The sequence below is a fragment of the Manis javanica genome, chromosome 1, assembly GCF_040802235.1.
Source record: "Manis javanica isolate MJ-LG chromosome 1, MJ_LKY, whole genome shotgun sequence".
Classification (NCBI taxonomy): Eukaryota; Metazoa; Chordata; class Mammalia; order Pholidota; family Manidae; genus Manis; species Manis javanica.
This window is the reverse complement of record NC_133156.1, coordinates 217,565,766-217,585,002: the sequence shown is the minus strand read 5'-3', so window position 1 is coordinate 217,585,002 and position 19,237 is coordinate 217,565,766. Positions and strand designations below refer to the sequence as shown.

Genomic DNA, 19,237 nt, shown 5'->3' with positions numbered 1-19,237 from the left:
TAGGAAGGGAAACAGACCAGGGGAAACTGAGGGACTCACCGGAAAATGGTCCACATAGCAGAGAGCAGGCTGAGGTCCCAGGTTGGGGAAGGAGGGGGCAGGGCCGCCAGTGGCTGCTCGGGGCCCCACGCTCACACTCTTTCCCTGGATTTTGGCACCAAATGTAAGATAAATTCTAGCCGAAATAAGCAGGCGAAGAGAGGCAACAGAGGGCCAGGTAGTTTATTTGAACCCAATTCCCGGGTGATGCTCCCGGGTCTGGCTGTCACAGGCCAGGGAAGTCACGCTCAGCGGGGCAGGCAGCAAGTTTTTAAAGAAGGCAGGGGGAGGGAGAGCAAAGGTATACAGTGGCGCGAGGATTGGCTCGCCTAGGGTATGTGGGCATCTCTCATTGGCTTTTAGCCAGGTACTGGAAAGTTACCACTAATCTTCTAGTTTCGGGGAAGGGCTCTAGTTAGGAGGGTTATCCGATCAGGCTCTGGAATGTTGTCAGATCAGAATCTGTTGGTCTCTTCGCCTTGTTTGGTGAGGCCTGAGCTTGTCCAGCAGGCTCACCCCTTCCCCTGGTGCCTCCAGCCTTACAATTACATTTGTACAGAGTCAACACCAGGCAAAACAGTAACATATTGTTTAGAGAAACATACATACATTGCAAATTAAAATGAAAGGCAAAGAAATGATGAGCACAAAATCCAGGAGAGTGGCTTCCTTTAGAAGGGGAGAAAAATTGAGATTAGGGAGGGGCTCTGGTTACATTAATTTTTCTTAAAACTGGATGGTGTTTATTACTTTCCTTTATATATATTTATATACATTTTGTTTACAAGATATATGTATAATAGATTTCAAATAACAAAAAGTGCCATGGGGTTCAAAAAAAGACTTTTTCAGGAATTTAGTTAGGAATTTAATCATGTGAAAGAGAGGATATTTAAGAATGAAGAACTCACCAGAGCACAGAGACTGGAAAAGGGGTGGGTAGCAATAGGAGGGAAACGGAGTAGGTAATTTTTGTAGCAGCCTGTATTTATAGGAAGAGTGGTGATAAGGGACAATCAGGTAAAGTTGTGGCCAAATGTGGAGATTACTGGAAGCTGGCATGAAACATTTGTAAACATCACACTGTAAACAATTTTATATCATTTAGGATTCCTTCTTTCAGGCAACAAGAAACAAGTATTGGCAACACAAGTAAAAAAGCAGAGAGAGAAAAGGAGATAAAGATGGAGATAGAGAAAGAGAGGAGGGAAGGAGAAATGGAGAGGGAGAAGAGAAGAGAAGCGAGACAGACTGAATAGTTTATTGGATTGGTTACATTTTCAAGTGAACCTGGCTGCTCTGGGCATCTCAAAGACATCAACTGATTGACCAGCTCTTTAAAGAATTCAATTACTACTATACTATTCCTTCAATTTTATCCCAGTGGGTCAACATCCAAGATTTCAGTTCCTAGAATATGATTAACCTGGTGTTTCCACGTCTGTGCTAGGGACAGGGTTCTGGGCTTGCTACTCATTAGAATACAGGCAGGGACCATGGATGTAGTCAGAGTAGGGTGAGGGCCTCCAGGAAAAGCAGGGCGGAATATTTACAGTCAGAGCAATATAACAATGGGCAAAGACGTCCCCATTGAAACTCTGTTAAGCATTACGTAAAGTCAAAGTCCCACTAAGTCTCTAGGGAAAGATACCTAAGAATATAGACATCTTCAGTGAGATCAGTTAAAGGTCGAAAGGCCAGAAGTAACTTGGCCTGGAATGTTTGAGTGTTCTGCAAGGGTATCAGCATAACCCGTGACTCTGCTGTCAGCCCTAATGATCAGACTTTGATCCAGCCCACCTTGAGGACAGGGCAGGTGATACAAGTCCACATCCCTAAGTTTTTTTCATGTTCTCGAAAAATCCTCAACTGCCTATAAAACCCCCTAGACAACGCACCACTACGGACTCTCTTGTCCCCTCCTGGCGTGAGCCGGGAGCTCTGTTCTTTCACTTTATCTCTAAATAAAAGCCTGTATCTTGCTCTCTTACCTTGAGTGTTTGTGAAGCTCATTCTTCAGCTTCGTGAACAAGAACCCCGGCATCATCTTGCCTAAGGAAGCGACATTGAGTAAATTAGGAAAAAATAAAAATAAAAGTCTGGATTCCTCAACAAAATCTAAGAATTCCCTTATTCAAACAAAGTAATTCTTCTGATTGTACATCTAAAAGTGTACTAATTTAATTAAACCTCTGGAATCACTGACTTCATTCCATGGAGCTAACATTCTCGTTTTGGGTGACCTTAAATTTGTACGTCTCTACAATCGTTTCCACCTCAAATAACAATTCCCAGATTGGTACCCTTTACTTCTGAGACGGAACTGAGGCGCAAAGAAGAGACATCATTCTTTGCGGAAGATGGCACAAAATGCTAAAAGAAATAAAACAAAACGATGACACTGAGAAATAGCAGCCACGTGAACCAGACGAGCCGCCGCTGTGTTCTCCCATGAGCTGAGGACCAAGGTACCCTGGTACAGAAAGCCCAGAAGCTGCGAGGTCAACAGAACGACGGGCCACTGACGACGACGTAAGCCGAACTGCGCACTGGGAACTGTAGTTCCGTCTGGAAGGGAAAGAGCGGCAGGCGCCGCACACGCGTACTAGGAGCCCAGGGCAACAAAGGCGGTAGCATGCGTGCGCGCGCGCGCATCGAGAAAAGACATAGTACGGCGTGCGCGTGCTCGCGCGCCTGCGGCTCGGAGCTACCGGGCCACTGAGAGGAGGAAGAGGGAGGGGCAGGAGGCACCGATCCCGTGGGGAGGAGAAGGGGTTGTGCTTTTGGCCGAACGAGGAGAAAGGGGCGGGGCCGGCGAGCAGCTCGTGGAGGTGCCGAGCGCCTGGGACCGGCGGGCCTGCGGGTGTCTGTGGCCTTCCACGTCCTAGTGGCCGCCGCCGTCGCTTGGCCGCCGTCGGTCTGCGGGAGGCGGGTTATGGCGGCTGCGGTATTGGGCGCTGTGAATGAATTCTCCGGGTGGACGAGGGAAGAAGAAAGGCTCCCGCGGCCCCAGCAGCCCGGTGCCTCCCAGGCCTCCGCCCCCCTGCCTGGCCGCCGCCCGTCCCGCCCCCAGGCCGGCCCCTCCGCCCGAGTCGCCTCATAAGCGGAACCTGTACTACTTCTCCTACCCGCTGTTCGTGGGCTTCGCGCTGTTGCGTTTGGTTGCCTTCCACCTGGGGCTCCTCTTCCTGTGGCTTTGCCAGCGCTTCTCCCGCGCCCTCATGGCTGCCAAGAGGAGCTCCCGGGCCGCGCCGGCACCGGCCTCGGCCTCGCCGCCGGCGCCAGTGCCTGGCGGAGAGGCCGAGCGCGTCCGAGCCTTCCACAAACAGGCCTTCGAGTACATCTCCATTGCCCTGCGCATCGACGAGGACGAGAAAGGTACCGGGTGCTGGGAGGAGGGGGAGGAGGGGGAGGAGGGGGAGGTGGCGCCAGCAGAAAGTGGTGGGGTCGCCGAAGAAGGGCAACACCTGCGTCCCTTTCCTGCGGGAGGTGGCGTTGCACCCAAGAATTGATCCGTCCCGCGAGACTGCTTTCTGCTGTCAGACCCTCATCCTCTACGAGTCTTAGTTAAACCTCTCCCCTTTCAGGGGACCTTCGCTATCGACTTTCAGACACCAGCTTTCCCCTGCCACTTCTGCATGACCCAAGTCCCTATGAGACACTCAGGCTTGCTGGTGACAGTGACAGTTGTCCTAGAGTAACCACACGGATCCTTTCTAACACTGTAAACAATGTGTGGCTTTCTCTGAGCCATGTTTCCAAAAGATTTTGATACCGAAGAAGGTGCCGTGTTGTAGGCTTTCAATGAAAAAACAGTACTGTAGTGTCAGAAAAAAAAAGAACAAATGGTGACTTAATTTTGAAAGGAGCAGCTGCATATGCTTATAGTTGAATTTGCGTTATTTTTAAGTTTCATCACATTTTATCAATGTAAAGACTCCTAAGTGTTTTCCTGTAAAGTTCTGTTTTAACATGAAACTTTTGTCCCTGTTTGTTCGATTTTTATCTAAGTCAGTATCCCAAGATAGCCTCCAAGTTTCTTAATTGAAATGTTAGATGAATGAATAGTAGAAGCATATCATTTTACAGTTAAAGTTCAGAGATTGTTTCTGATTGGAAGCAAGGACACTACATCCTTCAGATTCCTTTATGCTAACGTTTTTTTCTTCCTATGTGCCAGGCACTATGCTCTGCATGTGTTTATCTGTTTAATGCTCACAATTGCACTGTGAGGTGAAGGTATGTAAATATCACCACTATGCAGATGAACGAACAGAGGCTCAAAAAATTAAAGCAGATTGTTCTAAAGGAATGCACATTGCTAATGCAGAAAATTTTTTATGGAAGGTGATAAATGAAATTAGAAGGAGTCTTATAACATTTTGAAAATCCCTCCTTTTATTCCTATTTCCAGTATGCTGAGGTCTTCTTTTCCCTCTAACTACGAAAGAACACTTTTCCACTACACTTCAATTAGGTACTCAGTTGCAGGGTTCATTAGTGAAATCAAAAGAGCAATCTGCAATTAATTTGTCTCTCTGCACCACCAACTCCAGAAACTCATCTGAAATTGCAGTTTTGTTCAAACCTTACTTCCTTTGTGGAGCCTAGGAATGAGAAGTAGGATATAAGGAAAAAGGCAGGTATTTATAGTTTTAAAGTGTAAGGACAGAGTAGAGGTTAAGAGAGTTCAAGAACGGAGGTGTGTCTGAGGAAAGAGTATCATGTGTTTGTGGAAGGAAGATTTTTGTTAGCTGCTTCCTTCTTTACTCTACATCTTAGAAACATCCGAGGATCTCTTGGGAGAGGATGAAGAAGGGTACCATCATCCCTTTCTAGAAGAGCACTGTTTTATTACAGTATCCTATTACAATAGAATCCTCTGAAGTTTACTAATCTAGGGCAAAAGATGTTTTAGAATAGAGGGAGTATGTTTGAGGGTAGAATAATTGTTGTACTTAGGAAGAGAATGCCAGAAAATACAACGAAATTTTAGTTAACCCTGGGTGATGGGAGCTGTGAGGTAAGATAAGATGAGAGGTCAAGGAAAACCTAGATGTATGTGTGTATGTATGTATATATATACATATATATATATATATGTAGATATATAATATGTATATATATTATAAAAACCCCATGCTTTTAGATTTAAAGAAAAATCAATTCCATGTGAGGAATAAGTGACAGGTAGAATTTAGACCTTGGGTATCAATCCTGTTGACTTATCTTTGAGTATCACATATGTGCCTATATTATAGATTAATCCTCTTAAGATATTTTAAAGTATATTTTCAGCAATCTACCACATATTTTGCCCTCTTTCTACTGACAATGCTTCTATTAAAACTTTTTGCTTTATACTTCAGTTTCTAAAGTGAACATCAAAATGGGCTATGAAAATGCTTTAGTTTGAGTTCTACAGCTGATGCATATATGCCAAAATAAATTAGTTAAGACTTAAACAAATCATATATTCACTTTCTTTTAACAATGAAGTAAAACTGAGTTTATATTGTCATGGTTCTCTTCTATCTCATTATTTCCTTTAGCATATTGAAAATTTTTGTACTTTAGCCTTAATCCAGTGTTGCCAACAGTTCACATTTGAAGTCCATTTGGCTCTCAGCCATCCTTGATAATCCTTAATTCCAAAAGTATATCATTCTCTTGCTCACTACATCAGATAGAAATGAATTGGATAGGCAGTCTTCAGAGGTATCCTAGCTCTGTGGTACACCGATAAGGAAGGGGCTAATAATATTATGCATTGTCATTCCCTTAGCAATTTGACTTAGCTTTTTAAAAAAATGTACTGAAAGTCACTTTATTTCATCAGATGCAGTAGACTATTTCAGTCCGTAGTGGTGTCAGTTAATTGAAAAATTTGGTGCCTTGAAACAATAAAAGCCAAGTTAAATCTTTTTTCAGTAGTGTGTATATGTGGTTTATATGGTGACTATTTTGAATTTCATTCTTCCTAATGGCATACTCAGCTTTGATGCCAGATTTTAATAAAGGCCTAAGTTTGTGTGAAACCAAACTATTTTAAATATAGAAGAATAGTCAGCAAATTCTGTTTACCTGATGTGAGTATATGTAAGTCCTAGTAATTAAGCAAACATTTATTGGATACCATTTAATTTGTATAGCTCTGCATTCTAATTGTTACTTAAGAAACACTTCCTCTCCAGTGAGATGTAAGACAATATTGTTATGTGATTAATGAATCTGCATATATTTTCATGTATTTTATATATCCCTCATTTAAAATTATTTAAATAATTTTGTGGGCATTTTAATTGTTAAACATTAATAACCTGTGATAACCATTGTATATATGGAGAAGCTGAAACTTGATGAGTGAAATCACAATAACAGAACCAGGAACAGTTTAGGTGAACAAACTAATAATTTAATACTTTTTGTTATATATTAAGCAGGTTCTATGTTTTATGTTAGTACTGGACCTCATGGAATACTTGGGAAAAAGAGGAGGTATAATAGTGGTTCTTTGAATTAGGCAGAACTTGACCTAACATGTTTTGCATGGCTTCTGCAAGTAGACAAGCCTGAGATCTCCTGGGTAGTATAGTGGTACAAGTTCTCTGGGTTTGGTTTGATTATCTCAACTATGTAGGACTTGGTGGTGAGGACCCAATATGTTGTACAAGAGAGAGCCAGTTTCTCAGGCAGTTGTAGGGCTGAAGAATCTCATGAAGAGTATAAATTGTCTAAATAAATTCCTTTTCTATTTCTTACTAGTCACCTTATATTTTGAAAAGCAAGTTTTTTTTTTAATTGAAGTATTATTGATATACACTGTTATGAAGGTTTCACATGAACAGCTTTGTGGTTTCAACATTCACCATACTCTCAAGTCCTCACCCTCCGCCAATTGAAGTCACTGTCCATTAGCATTGTAAGATGCTATAGAGTCATTACTTGTCTTTTCCCTGCTGTACCGCCTTCCCTGTGACCTACCTATATTATGATTACTAATTATAGTGCCCCTTAATCCCCTTCTCCCTCCCTTCCCACCCACTTTCCCTAACTCCTTCTCTTTGGTAACTGCTAGTCCCTTCTTGGAGTCTGTGAGTCTACTGCTGTTTTGTCCCTTCAGTTTTGCTTTATTGTTATACTCCACAAATGAGTGAAATCATTTGGTTCTTCTCTTTCTCTGCCTGGCTTATTTTACTGAGCATAATACCCTTTAGATCCATCCATGTTGTTGCAAATAGTAGAATTTATTTTCTTTTTATGGATGAATAATATTCTATTGTGTATATGTACCACATCTTTGTCCGTCTGTTGATGTACACTTAGGTTGTAAAAAGCAAGTTTTCAAAAAACTAATTGCTGTACAGTTTTATAATTCCATATAATCCTACTTTGCACTTTATTCAGAACATACACAAAATACTTGCCTATCCACATCTATTTTCAGAAGGTGAAGATAGAAACTAGAATAGAAACTTTGAGAGTCAGATTTTACTTTTAAAATTAAAATCTCTTACTCCTAAAAATGACTAGACTCTATTTTGAAATGATTGATTTCAGACATTTTTCTTTGGCAGAGTCAATTATTCTGCTTTACAATTTCTGTGATTAGAACAAGGAAAGAATTACTCTGATGGATGGATATCAGATGATATTCCTAAAGAATAACCTTACAGTCTATTAAATGCACAGTAAACATTTCACATTTCTCTTCAAGAATGTTTAGTGGTGGGCTTAAAGATGGAGGCATGAGAGGTGAGACAGAAACCTCTTCCCAAAACCACATATAATATGAAAATATAGCAAATCCATCTAATCCTGAAAGAGCAACAGGAAAGAAGGCTGTGGCAGACTGTCTATACCTGGGAAAACAGCAGACCTCAAGGAAAAGGGTAAAGTACCAAAGCCATGATCCAGAGGGAACCAAGCCATTCCCCCACCCCAGCTCACTGGAGGCAGAAAAATGGAGCGGAGAGGGGGTGGAGGCATAGGACTGCTGAACACCCAGCCCTGGAGATACGCCCTGGGAGTACGAACCTGCAGTACATGGTACTCTGGTGATTAGTGGGGTTGGAAAGCTAAGACAGGCAGAATACTTGGAAAAGTGAGATTCCAGCCACTTATGGAAAAAAGTTATCCATAAATGGCCACTCTGGGACAAAAGAAAGGCAGGTAGTCAGAGACTTCCTTACAGTGAGACAGCTGCTAAAGGGGCAAGGATTGCACAGAGCTTGCTGCTCAGGAGAAGGGACAGGTGGACAAAATATTCCAGGTGCACTCTGCCCAGCAGGTTGGCAACTTTCAGAAGCTTCAAGTGCTCCATCCCCCTGACTGGAAAGCAGCTACGAGGAACCCTACTGCAATACACAGCCTGCTACACCTTCCTCCTGGCTGGCACTGGCTCATAAAACTGGCTGCCCTGCCATTGCGCCAGGCCAGCCAGAGATGGTACCGCCTATGGTGGCAACAAGTACAAGGCATAGAGGCCTCTCCCTGCATGCTCGGCCCACTGATCCTGACAGTGGAGACTGGCACTGCAGCCCAAAAGCAGGAAAGACCTCTCTCCTCCTGACAGGCACCAGCGCTGCTCGCCTGAGACCCCCCCGTTATAGCTCCAGGGGTGAGCAGCTGCAGGGAGTAGAGTTTCTGGGTACTAGAGGGAGCCACCTACAGATATATGAAACATCAAAGGAACCTGGTTCAAATCAGAATACCACAAACACCAGAAAAAGGGCCGAGTGAAACTGAATTCATCAATCTTCCTGAAAGATATTTCAAAATACAAATCATAACCATGCTTACGGAGACACAGAAAAATATTCAAGAACAGAAGGAGGAATTCGGGAATGAGATACAAATGTTCAAGAATACAGTATCTGAAATGAAACATACAATGGAGGGATTTAATGCAGATTAGATTAAGTAGAGGAGACAGTAAATGAAATAGAAATTAGAGAACAGGAATACAAAGAAGCTGAGGCACAGAGAGAAAAAAGGATCTCTATGAATGAAAGAATATTGAGAGAACTGTGTGACCAATCTAAATGGAACAATATTCACATTACAGGACTATAAGAGAAAGAAGAGAAAAAGGGATAGCAAGTGTCTTTGATTAGGTAATTGCTGAAAACTTTGCCAGTCTGGAGAAAGAGATAGTCTCTTGGGCCTTGGAGGTGCACAGATCTCCCAACACAAGTGACCCAAGGAAGACAACACCAAGACATATAATAATTAAAATGGAAGAGATGAAGGATAAGGACAGACTATTAAAAGCAGCCAGAGAGAGAAAAATATCACATACAAAGGAAAACCTATTAGGATATCATCAGACTTCTCAACAGAAACCTTACAGGCCAGAAGAGAATGACATGATGTATTTAATGCAATGAAACAGAAGGGCCTCAAACCAAGGATACTGTATCCAGTAAGATTATCATTTAAATTTGAAGGGGGGATTAAACAATTTTCAGATGAGCAAAAGCTGAGAGAATTTACCTACCACAAACCACCTCTGCAGTTCATTATGGAGAAACTGCTATAGATGGATGTATTCCTAAGGCTACATAGCTGTCACCAGAAAAAATAAAACCACAGTAAAGGAAGTAGAACAATCACTAAGCAGATGCAAAATCAAGTCAACTAGCCCAAAGTCAGTCAAGGGATGATAGACAAAGAGTATAGAATATGCTACCTAATATATAAGGAATGGAGGAGGAAAAAAAAAAAAACCTTTAGATTGTAATTGTAACAGCACAGTAAGTGAATTAGATTAGACTGTTAGAGAGTAAGGAAGTTACCCATGAACCTTTGGCAACTAGGAATCTAAAGCCTGCAATGGCAATAAGTACATACCTAACGATAATCACCCTAAATGTAAATGGTCTCAATGCACCAATCAAAAAACACATGCACTGAATGGATAAAAAAAAATAAGACCAGGCATTATGCTGCCTACAGGAGACTTATTTCAAACCCAAAGACATACACAGACTAAAAGTGAATGCATGGAAAAAGTATATCATTTAACTAGTAGGGAGAAAAAAAGCAAGGGTTGCAGTACTTGTACCAGACAAAATTTACTTCAAAACAAAGAAAGTGACAAGAGACAAGGACATTGCATAATGATAAAGGGGTCAGTCCAACAAGAGTATATAGCCACTATAAATATTTATGCACCCAACACAGGCGTACCTACATATGTGAAACAAATACTAACAGAATTAAAGGAGAAAATAGAATGCAATGCATTCATATTAGGTGTCTTCAACACATCACTTACTCCAAAAGACAGATCAACCAGACAGAAATTAAGTAAGGAGATGGAGGCACTGAAAAACAGGTTAGGACAGGAGGACCCAATACACATCTAAAGACACTCCACCCAAAAGCAGCAGGATACACATTCTTCTCAAGTGCACATGGAACATTTTCAAGAATAAATCGTATACTAGGTCTTAAAAAGAGCCTCAGTAAATTAAAAAAGTTTGAAATTGTGCCAACCAGCTTCTCAGACCACAAAGGTATGAAACTAGAAATAAATTATGCCAAGAGAACAAACAGGCTGACAAACACTTGGAGGCTTAACAACATGCCCCTAAACAATCAGTGAATCAATGATCAAATAAAAAGAGAGTTCAAGTAATATAAGGTGACACATGACAACAATAACTCCACACCACAAAGTCTGTGGGACACAGTGAAGACCATACTAAGAGGGAAGTATATTGCAGTACAGGCCTACCTCAGGAAAGAAGAACAATCCCAAACGAACAGTCTAACCTCGCAATTAAACTAGAAAATGAAGAGCAAATGAGGCCCAAAGACAGTAGAAGGAGGAATATAATAAATATTAGAGCATAAATAAATAAATGAAGAAGAATAAAACAATAGAACCAATGAAAGCAGGAGCCAGTTCTTCAAGAAAATAAACAAAATAGATAAACTCCTAGCCAGACAAAAGAGTCTACATGCATAAACAGAATCAGAAATAAGAAAGGAAAAATCACTACAGACACCACAGAAATACAAAGAATTATTAGAGAATACTCTGAAAATCTATATGCTAACAAACTGGATAACCTAGAAGAAATGGACAACTTCCTAGAAAAATAAAACCTTCCAAGACTGACCCAGGAAGAAAGAGAAAATCTGAACAGGCCAATTACCAGCAACAAAATTGAATTGGTAATAAAAAAAACTACCTAAGAGCAAAACCCTTGGACCAGATGGCTTCACTACTGAATTTTATCAAACATTTGGTGAAGACCTAATACCCATCCTCCTAAAGCTTTCCAAAAAAGTAGAAGAGGAGGGAATACTTTCATTCATTCTATGAGAACAACATCACTCTAACACCAAAAACAGCAAAGACAACTTAAAAAAGAAAATTAGAGAGCAATATCCCTGATGAACATAGATGCAAAAATACTCAACAGAATATTAGCAAACCAAATTCAGAAATACATCGAAAAATAATCCATCATAATCAAGTAGGATTTATTCCAGTGATGCAAAGATGGTACAATATTTGAAAATCTATCAACAACATACACCACATCAACAAAAAGGACATAAACCACATGGTCATCTCCATAGATGCTGAAAAAGCATTTGACAAAATTCAACATCCATTCATGATAAAACCTCTCAACAAAATTGGTATAGAGGGTAAGTACCTCAACATAATAAAGGCTACATATGACAAACCCATAGGCAACATCATCCTTAACAGGGAGAAGCTGAAAACTTTTCCTTTAAGATCAGGAACAAGACAAGGATGCCCACTCTCCCCACCTGTATTCAGCATAGTTCTGGAGGTCCTAGCCATGGCAGTCAGACAACACAAAGAAATAAAAGGCATCCAGATGATAAGGAAGAAGTTTAACTGTGCCTGTTTGCAGATGACATGATATTGTACATAAAAAAACCTAAAGTACCTCTGTCAAAACTGGGAGAGGTGGCTATTCTCTCAAATGCACAGAACCCAACAGAGAGTCAAGCCAATTGAAGAAGTGCTGTAATATGTTTCAAACAAAACTGGATAAAACTCTAAAAAAAAGACCTTAATGAAATGGAAATAAGTAACTTACCTGAGAGTTCAAAATAACAGTCATACAAATGCTCACTGAGGTCAGGAGAGCATGAACAAACTAAGAATTCAACAAAGAGAAAATACTGAAAAGTACCAAAAAGGAGTCACATAGCTGAAGAATACAATAACTGAATTGAAAAATTCAAAAGAGGGGTTCAACAACAAAGAGATCAAAGGATCAAGCAGAAGAAAGGATCAGTAAATATGAAGACAGGCCAGTGGAATTAATCCAGAGGAGAAGAAAGAAAAAAGAATGAAAAAGAGTAAAGATATTTTATGGGAAACCACCAAGTGAACTAACATACACATTATAGAGAACTGTCAAAAGTTAAAGACAGGAGATAATCTTAAAAGCAGGAAAGGAAAAACAACTTTTTACATATAAGGCAACCCCCTTAAGACTATCAATAGATTTTTCAGCAGAAACTTTGCAGGCTGGAAGAGAGTGGCATGATATATTCAAACTGCCAACCAAGAATACTATACCTAGCAAAGTTATCCTTCAGAACTGAAGAAAAGGGTTTCCAGATACGCAAAAGCTGAAGGAGTCCATCATCACCAGACCAGCCCTACCAGAAATGTTAAAAGAAGTTCTTCAAGCTGAAATGAAAATACTAATTAGCAACAGGAAGACATATCAAAGTATAACTCAACGGGTAACGGTGAATATATAGTTAAGTTCAAAATACTGTAATATTGTAGTGGTGGTGAGTAAATCACTTATAACTCTAATATAAAGATTAAACAATAAAAGTACTAATAACTAAAAAAAAAACCCCTTAAGTATCCACCCCAAAAGTACTAGAACTAACCACTGAATTGAGCAGTTACACGATACAAAATTAATACTCCGAAATCTGTTGCATTCCTATGTATATAAAGATGAACTAGCAGAAATAGAAATCAAGAAAACAATTCCATTCACAATTGCATTAAAAATAATAAAATAAGTAGGAATAAACAATGAGGGAAGTGAAAGCCCTATACCCTGAAAACTACAGGACACTCATGAGAGAAATTAAAGGAGATACAAATAAGTGGAAATGCTTCCCATGCTCATGTATGGGAAGAATTAGTGTAGTTAAAATGGCCATCCTCCCTAAAATATTAAACAGATTTAATACAATCCCTATCAATATACCAACGACATTCTTCAACAAAGTAGAAAAAATCATTCTAAAATTCATATGGAACCACAAAAGACCTCTAATAGCCAAAGCAGTCCTGAGAAGGAAGAAAAAAGCTGGGGGAATTGCGCTCTCTGTCTTCAAGCTCTACTACAAAGTTACAGTAATCAAGACAATTTGGTACTGGCACAAGAACAGACCCATAGATAACTGGAACAGGATAGAGAGCCAAGATATAAACCCGAGCATATATGGTCAATTAATATAAAGTAGCCATCAATATACAATGGGGAAATGACAGCCTCTTCAATCGTTGGTGTTGGGAACACTGGACAGTAACATGTAAGAGAATGAAACCAGACTATTGCCTAACTCCATACACAAAAGCAAACTCTAAATGGATCAAAGACCTGAATGTAAGTCATGAAACCATAAAACTCTTAGAAGAAAACATAGTGAAAAATGTCTTGAATATAAACATGAGCAACTTTTTCCTGAATGCATCTCCGTGGGCATGGGAAACCAAAGCAAAAATGAACAAGTTGAACTACATCAAACTAAAAAGCTTCTGTACAGCAAAGGAAACCATCAGTAGAATAAAACAGCATCCTACAGTATGGGAGAATATATTTGTAAATGACATATCTGACAAGGGGTTAACATACAAAATATATAAAGAACTCACACACCTCAACACCCAAAAAGCAAATAACCCTATTAAAAAATGGGCAGCGGAGGAGCCAAGGTGGCAGCGTGAGTAGGGCAGTGGAAATCTCCCAAAACCATATACATCTTTGAAAATACAACAAATACAACTAAAAAGAGAGATCAGTGGATACAGTACAACAGCCAGGCTACATCTACATATGCAAGAACTCAGCATCTCACGAAGGGGGTAAGATAGAAACCATGGCCTGGCATGACCTGAGCGCTTCCCCCACCCCAGCTCCCCGTCAGGAGGAAAGGAGTCGGAGTAGGGAAGGAGTGAAAGCCCAGGACTGCTAAACAACCAGTTCTAGTAATCCGCACTGGGAACGCAGACACACAGTGCATGGTGTGCTGGATAGTAGAGAAAAGGGAAAGCAAAATCTGCGAGTGGGTCCTTACAACCGGCTCCCCTGGGACAAAGATAAGTGAGTGCTTTTCGAAAGTCTTAAAGGGACAGGGACCTCATAGCTGGACGGAATTGTCCTGGCAACATTCAACCCAGCAGTTGGGAGTCCTGGGGAACTCCAGCACCCTAATCCCCTGGGCGGCCGTGCAGCTCTGAAGGCCCTCATGGTTATAAGCAGCCTGCCAGTTGTTCCCCCGGCTGGCGCAGCCCCCAACACAGCAGCCCAGTAGCCTGTGTGGCCGCGCGAGCCGGCAGCAGAGGTGGCAGAGTGGCCCGGACGTAGAGGAGTGGCCTGAGAGCGGCTGCATGCCTGCGGCAGCAGGGGAGCAGCCACGCGTGCCCGCGGCAGAGCAGCCCGGGAGTGGCTGTGCCATCAGCAGCAGCCCAGAATCTCCTCTTGGAGCACAGCTGCCCAGGCCAGACCTAAAGGCTGCCACCAGCATGCAGCTGCCCTGTGCAGGCAGAAAAACTGGGGCAGTGGGCAAAGGGGCGCCGCTCTCACAGGAGAGCACACCTGGCATGCCTGCCACTCCCAGGAGGGCTCTGGGCTGCCCAACGGCAACCTCAAACATGGCAGCTTGGGGGATTAATCCGGAGGCTGCTTCAGTAGTGCGGGTAACTGACACAGGCAGCGGAGAAGGGCAAGGCAACCAGCAAACAAGAAAGGCCTTTGTTCTCCCAGCTGACACATGCGCTACCTGCCTACAGCTACCTCTATTGCCATGAAAAGGCAGAAGAATTTGGTCCAGTCCAGAATTACCCAGAAAAATCCTGAGAGAGGGCCTGGGGAGATAGATTTAACCAATCTTCCTGAAATAGAATTCAAAATAAAGGTCATAACCATGCTGATGAACCTGCAGAGAAATATGCTAGAGTTAAAGGAGCAAGTAGGGAGGGAGAATACAGAAATAAGACAATCTCTGGAAGGACGTAAGAGCAGACTGTATGAGGTGCAAGAGGCTGTTAATGGAATAGAAGTCAGAGAACAGGAATACAGAGAAGCTAAGCTGAGAGAGATAAAAGGATCTCCAGGAATGAAAGAATATTAAGAGAACTGTGTGAACAATCCCAAAGGAACAATATCCGCATTATGGGGGTACCAGAAGAAGAAGAAAGAGAAAATGGGAATAGAAAGTGTCTTTGAAGAAATAATGGCTGAAAACTTCCCCAAACTGGGGAAGGAAATAATCTCTCAGACCATGGAGGCCCACAGAACTCCCAACACAAGGGACCCAAGGACGACAACACCAAGACATATAATAATTAAAATGGCAAAGATCAAGGACAAGGACAGAGTATTAAAGATAGCCAGAGAGAGAAGAAAGGTCACCTACAAAGGAAAACCCATCAGGCTATCATCAGACTTCTCAATAGAAACCTTACAGGCCAGAAGAGAATGGCATGATATATTTAAGGCAATGAAACAGAAGGGCCTTGAACCAAGAATACTGTATCCAGCACGATTATCATTTAAATATGAAGGGGGGATTAAACAATTCCCAGACAAGCAAAAGTTGAGGGAATTTGCCTCCCACAAACCACCTCTACAGGGTATCGTAGAGGGACTGCTTTAGATAGGAGCACTCCTAAGGCTAAATAGATGTCAGCAGAGAAAATAAAATCACAGCAAAGAAAGCAGACCAACCAAATACTAACTAAAGGCAGAAAATAAAATCAACTACTCACAAAAGCAGTTAAAGGAAACACAAAAGAACACAGAATAAAGCACCTAACATATACAAAATGGAGAAGGAATAAAAAGGGAGAGAAATAAAGAATCATCAGACTGTATTTATAGTAGCTTAATAAGAGAGTTAATTTAGACGGCTAGATAGTAAAGAAGCTACCCTTGAACCTTGGTAATCAAGAATCTAAAGCCTGGAATGGCAATAAGTACATATCTTTCAATCATCACCCTAAGTATAAAAGGACTGAATGCACCAATCAAAAGACATAGAGTAACAGAATGGATAAAAAAGCAAGACCCATCTGTATGCTGCTTACAAGAGTCTGCTTACAAGAGACTGCTTACAAACCCAAAGACATACACAGACTAAAGGTCTAGTGATGGAAAAAGATATTCCATGCAAACAATAGGGAGAAGAAAGCAGGTGTTGCAGTACTTGTATCAGACAAAAGAGACTTCAAAACAAAGAAAGTAACGAGATAAAGAAAGATTACATAATGATAAAGGGCTCAGTCCAAAAAGAGGATGTAACCATTATAAATATATATGCACCCAATGCAGAAGTACCAACATATGTGAAACAAATACTAACAGAGTTAAAGTAGGAAATAGAATGCAATGCATTCGTTCCATGAGACTTCAACACACCACTCACTCGAAAGGACAGATCCACCAGGCAGGAAATAAGTAAGGACACAGAGGCACTGAACAACACACTAAAACAGATGGGCTTAACAGACATCTACAGAACTCTACACCCAAAAGCAGCAGGATACACATTCTTCTTCTCAAGTGTACATGGAACATTTTCCAGAATAGACCACATACTGGGCCACAAAAAGAGCCTCAGTAAATTCAAAAAGATTGAAATTCTACCAACCAACTTCTCAGACCACAAGGGCATAAAACTAGAAATAAATTGTACAAAGAAAACAAAAAGGTTCCTAAAAACATGGAGGCTTAACAGCATGCTCGTAAATAATCAATGGATCAATGACCAAATTAAAACAGAGATCAAGCAATATATGGAGACAAATGACAATGACAGCATAAAGCCCCACTTCTGTGAGATGCAGTGAAGCCAGTAAGAGGAAAGTATATAGCAATTCAGGCATATTTAAAGAAGGAAGAACAGTCCCAAATGAATAGTCTAAAGTCACAATTATGGAAACTGTAAAAAGAAGAACAAATGAGGCCCAAAGTCAGCAGAAGGAGGGACATAATAAAGATCAGAGAAGAAATAAATAATATTGAGAAGAATAAAACAATAGAAAAAAATCAGTGAAACCAAGAGCTGGTTCTTTGAGAAAATAAACAAAATAGATAAGCCCCTAGCCAGGCTTATTAAGAGGAAAATAGAATCTACACACATCAACAAAGTCAGAAACAAGAAAGGAAAAATAACGACGGATCCCACCGAAATACAAAAATTTTTTAGAGAATACTATGAAAATCTATATGCTAACAAGCTGGAAAACCTAGAAGAAATAGACAACTTCCTAGAAAAATACAACCTTCAAAGACTGACTACAGAAGAAACAGAAAATCTAAACACACCAATTACCAGCAAAGAAATTGAATCAGTAACAAAAAACTACCCAAGAGCAAAACCTCTGGGCCAGAATGATTTACCATGGAATTTTATCAGACATACAGATAAGACATAATACCCATTCTCCTTAAAGTTTTCCAAAAAATAGAAGAGGAGGGAATACTTCCAATACCAATACTTCCAATACTTCACTTTAATACCAAAGCCAGGCAAAGACCCAATGAAAAAAGAAAATTACAGACCAGTATCCCTGATGAACATAGATGCAAAAATACTCAACAAAATATTAGCAAACAATTCAAAAATACATCAAGAGGATCATATACCATGATCAAGTGAGATTCATCTCAGGGATGGAAGGATGGTACAACTTTTGATAATCCATCAACATCATCCACCACATCAACAAAATGAAGGACAGAAACCACATGATCATTTCCATAGACGCTGAAAAAGCATTTGACAGTATTCAACATCCATTCATGATAAAAACGCTCAACAAAATGCATATATAGGGGAAGTACCTCAACATAATAAAGGCCATATATGAAAAACCCACAGCCAACATCATACTGAACAGCGAGAAACTGAAAGCTTTTCCTCTAAGATCGGAAACAAGACAGGGATGCCCACTCTCCCCACTATTATTCAACATAGTACTGGAGGTCCTAGACACCGTAATCAGGCAAAACAAATAAATACAAGGCATCCACATTGGTAAAGAAGAAGTCAAACTGCCACTATTTGCAGATGACATGATATTATACATAAAAAAACCCTAAAGACTCCATTCCAAAACTACTAGAACTAATATCTGAATTTAGCAAAGTTGCAGAATTCATAATTAATACATAGAAATCTGTTCTTTCTTATACACTAATGATGAACTAACGGAAAGAAATCAGGAAAACAATCCCATTCACAATTGCATCAAAAATAATGAAATACCTATGAATAAACCTAACAAAGGAAGTGAAGACCTATACCCTGAAAACTGCAAGACACTCTTAAGAGAAATTAAAGAGGTCACTAACAAATGGAAACTCATTCGATGCTCTTGGGTAGAAAGAATTAATATTGTCAAAATGGCCATCCTCCCTAAAGCAGTCTACAGATTCAATGCAATGCCTATCAAAATACCAACAACGTTCTTCAACGAACTGGAACAAATAGTTTAAAAATTCATATGGCACTACAAAAGACCCCAAATAGCCAAAGCAATCCTGAGAAGGAAGAATAAAGCAGGAGGCATCTCACTCCCCAACTTCAAGCTCTACTACAAAGCCATAGTAATCAAGAGAATTTGGTACTGGCAGAAAAACAGAGCCACAGACCAGTGTAACAGAATAGAGAGTCCAGTTATTAATCCAAACATAAACAGTCAATTAATATATGATAAAGGAGGCATGGAGAAATGACAGCCTCTTCAACAGCTGGTGTTTGCAAAATTGGACAGCTACATGTAAGAGAATGAAACTGGATCACTGTCTGGCCCCATACACAGAAGTGAATTTGAAATGGATTGGGGACCTGGATGTAAGTCATGAAACCATAAAACTCTTAGAAAAAATCATAGGCAGAAGTCTCTTGGTCATAAACATGAGCGACTTCTTCATGAACATATCTC

General features: G+C 40.6%; 1 protein-coding gene and 1 long non-coding RNA gene across 3 annotated transcripts in view; one reads left to right on the top strand and one right to left on the bottom strand.

Annotated features, from left to right (window-relative positions):
• Positions 1 to 208: 208 nt before the first annotated feature.
• LOC140843958 (uncharacterized) lies at positions 209 to 2,503 on the bottom strand. The gene is made up of 3 exons (XR_012121934.1): positions 2,343 to 2,503; positions 2,031 to 2,091; positions 209 to 708 (listed from the first exon to the last, which is right to left on the bottom strand). It is a non-coding gene; the product is annotated as an uncharacterized lncRNA (long non-coding RNA).
• Positions 2,504 to 2,701: 198 nt separating this feature from the next.
• The window catches only part of SPAST (spastin), a 72,170-nt gene continuing 55,634 nt past the window's right edge, over positions 2,702 to 19,237 (top strand). The window contains exon 1 of one of the 2 annotated variants that reach the window (XM_037009384.2): positions 2,702 to 3,417. In XM_037009384.2, the coding sequence (XP_036865279.1) occupies positions 3,003 to 3,417 (415 nt within the window). In that variant the 5' untranslated portion in view covers positions 2,702 to 3,002. The remainder of the gene's footprint in view (positions 3,418 to 19,237) is intronic. The other variant, XM_037009383.2, reaches the window with a different exon arrangement.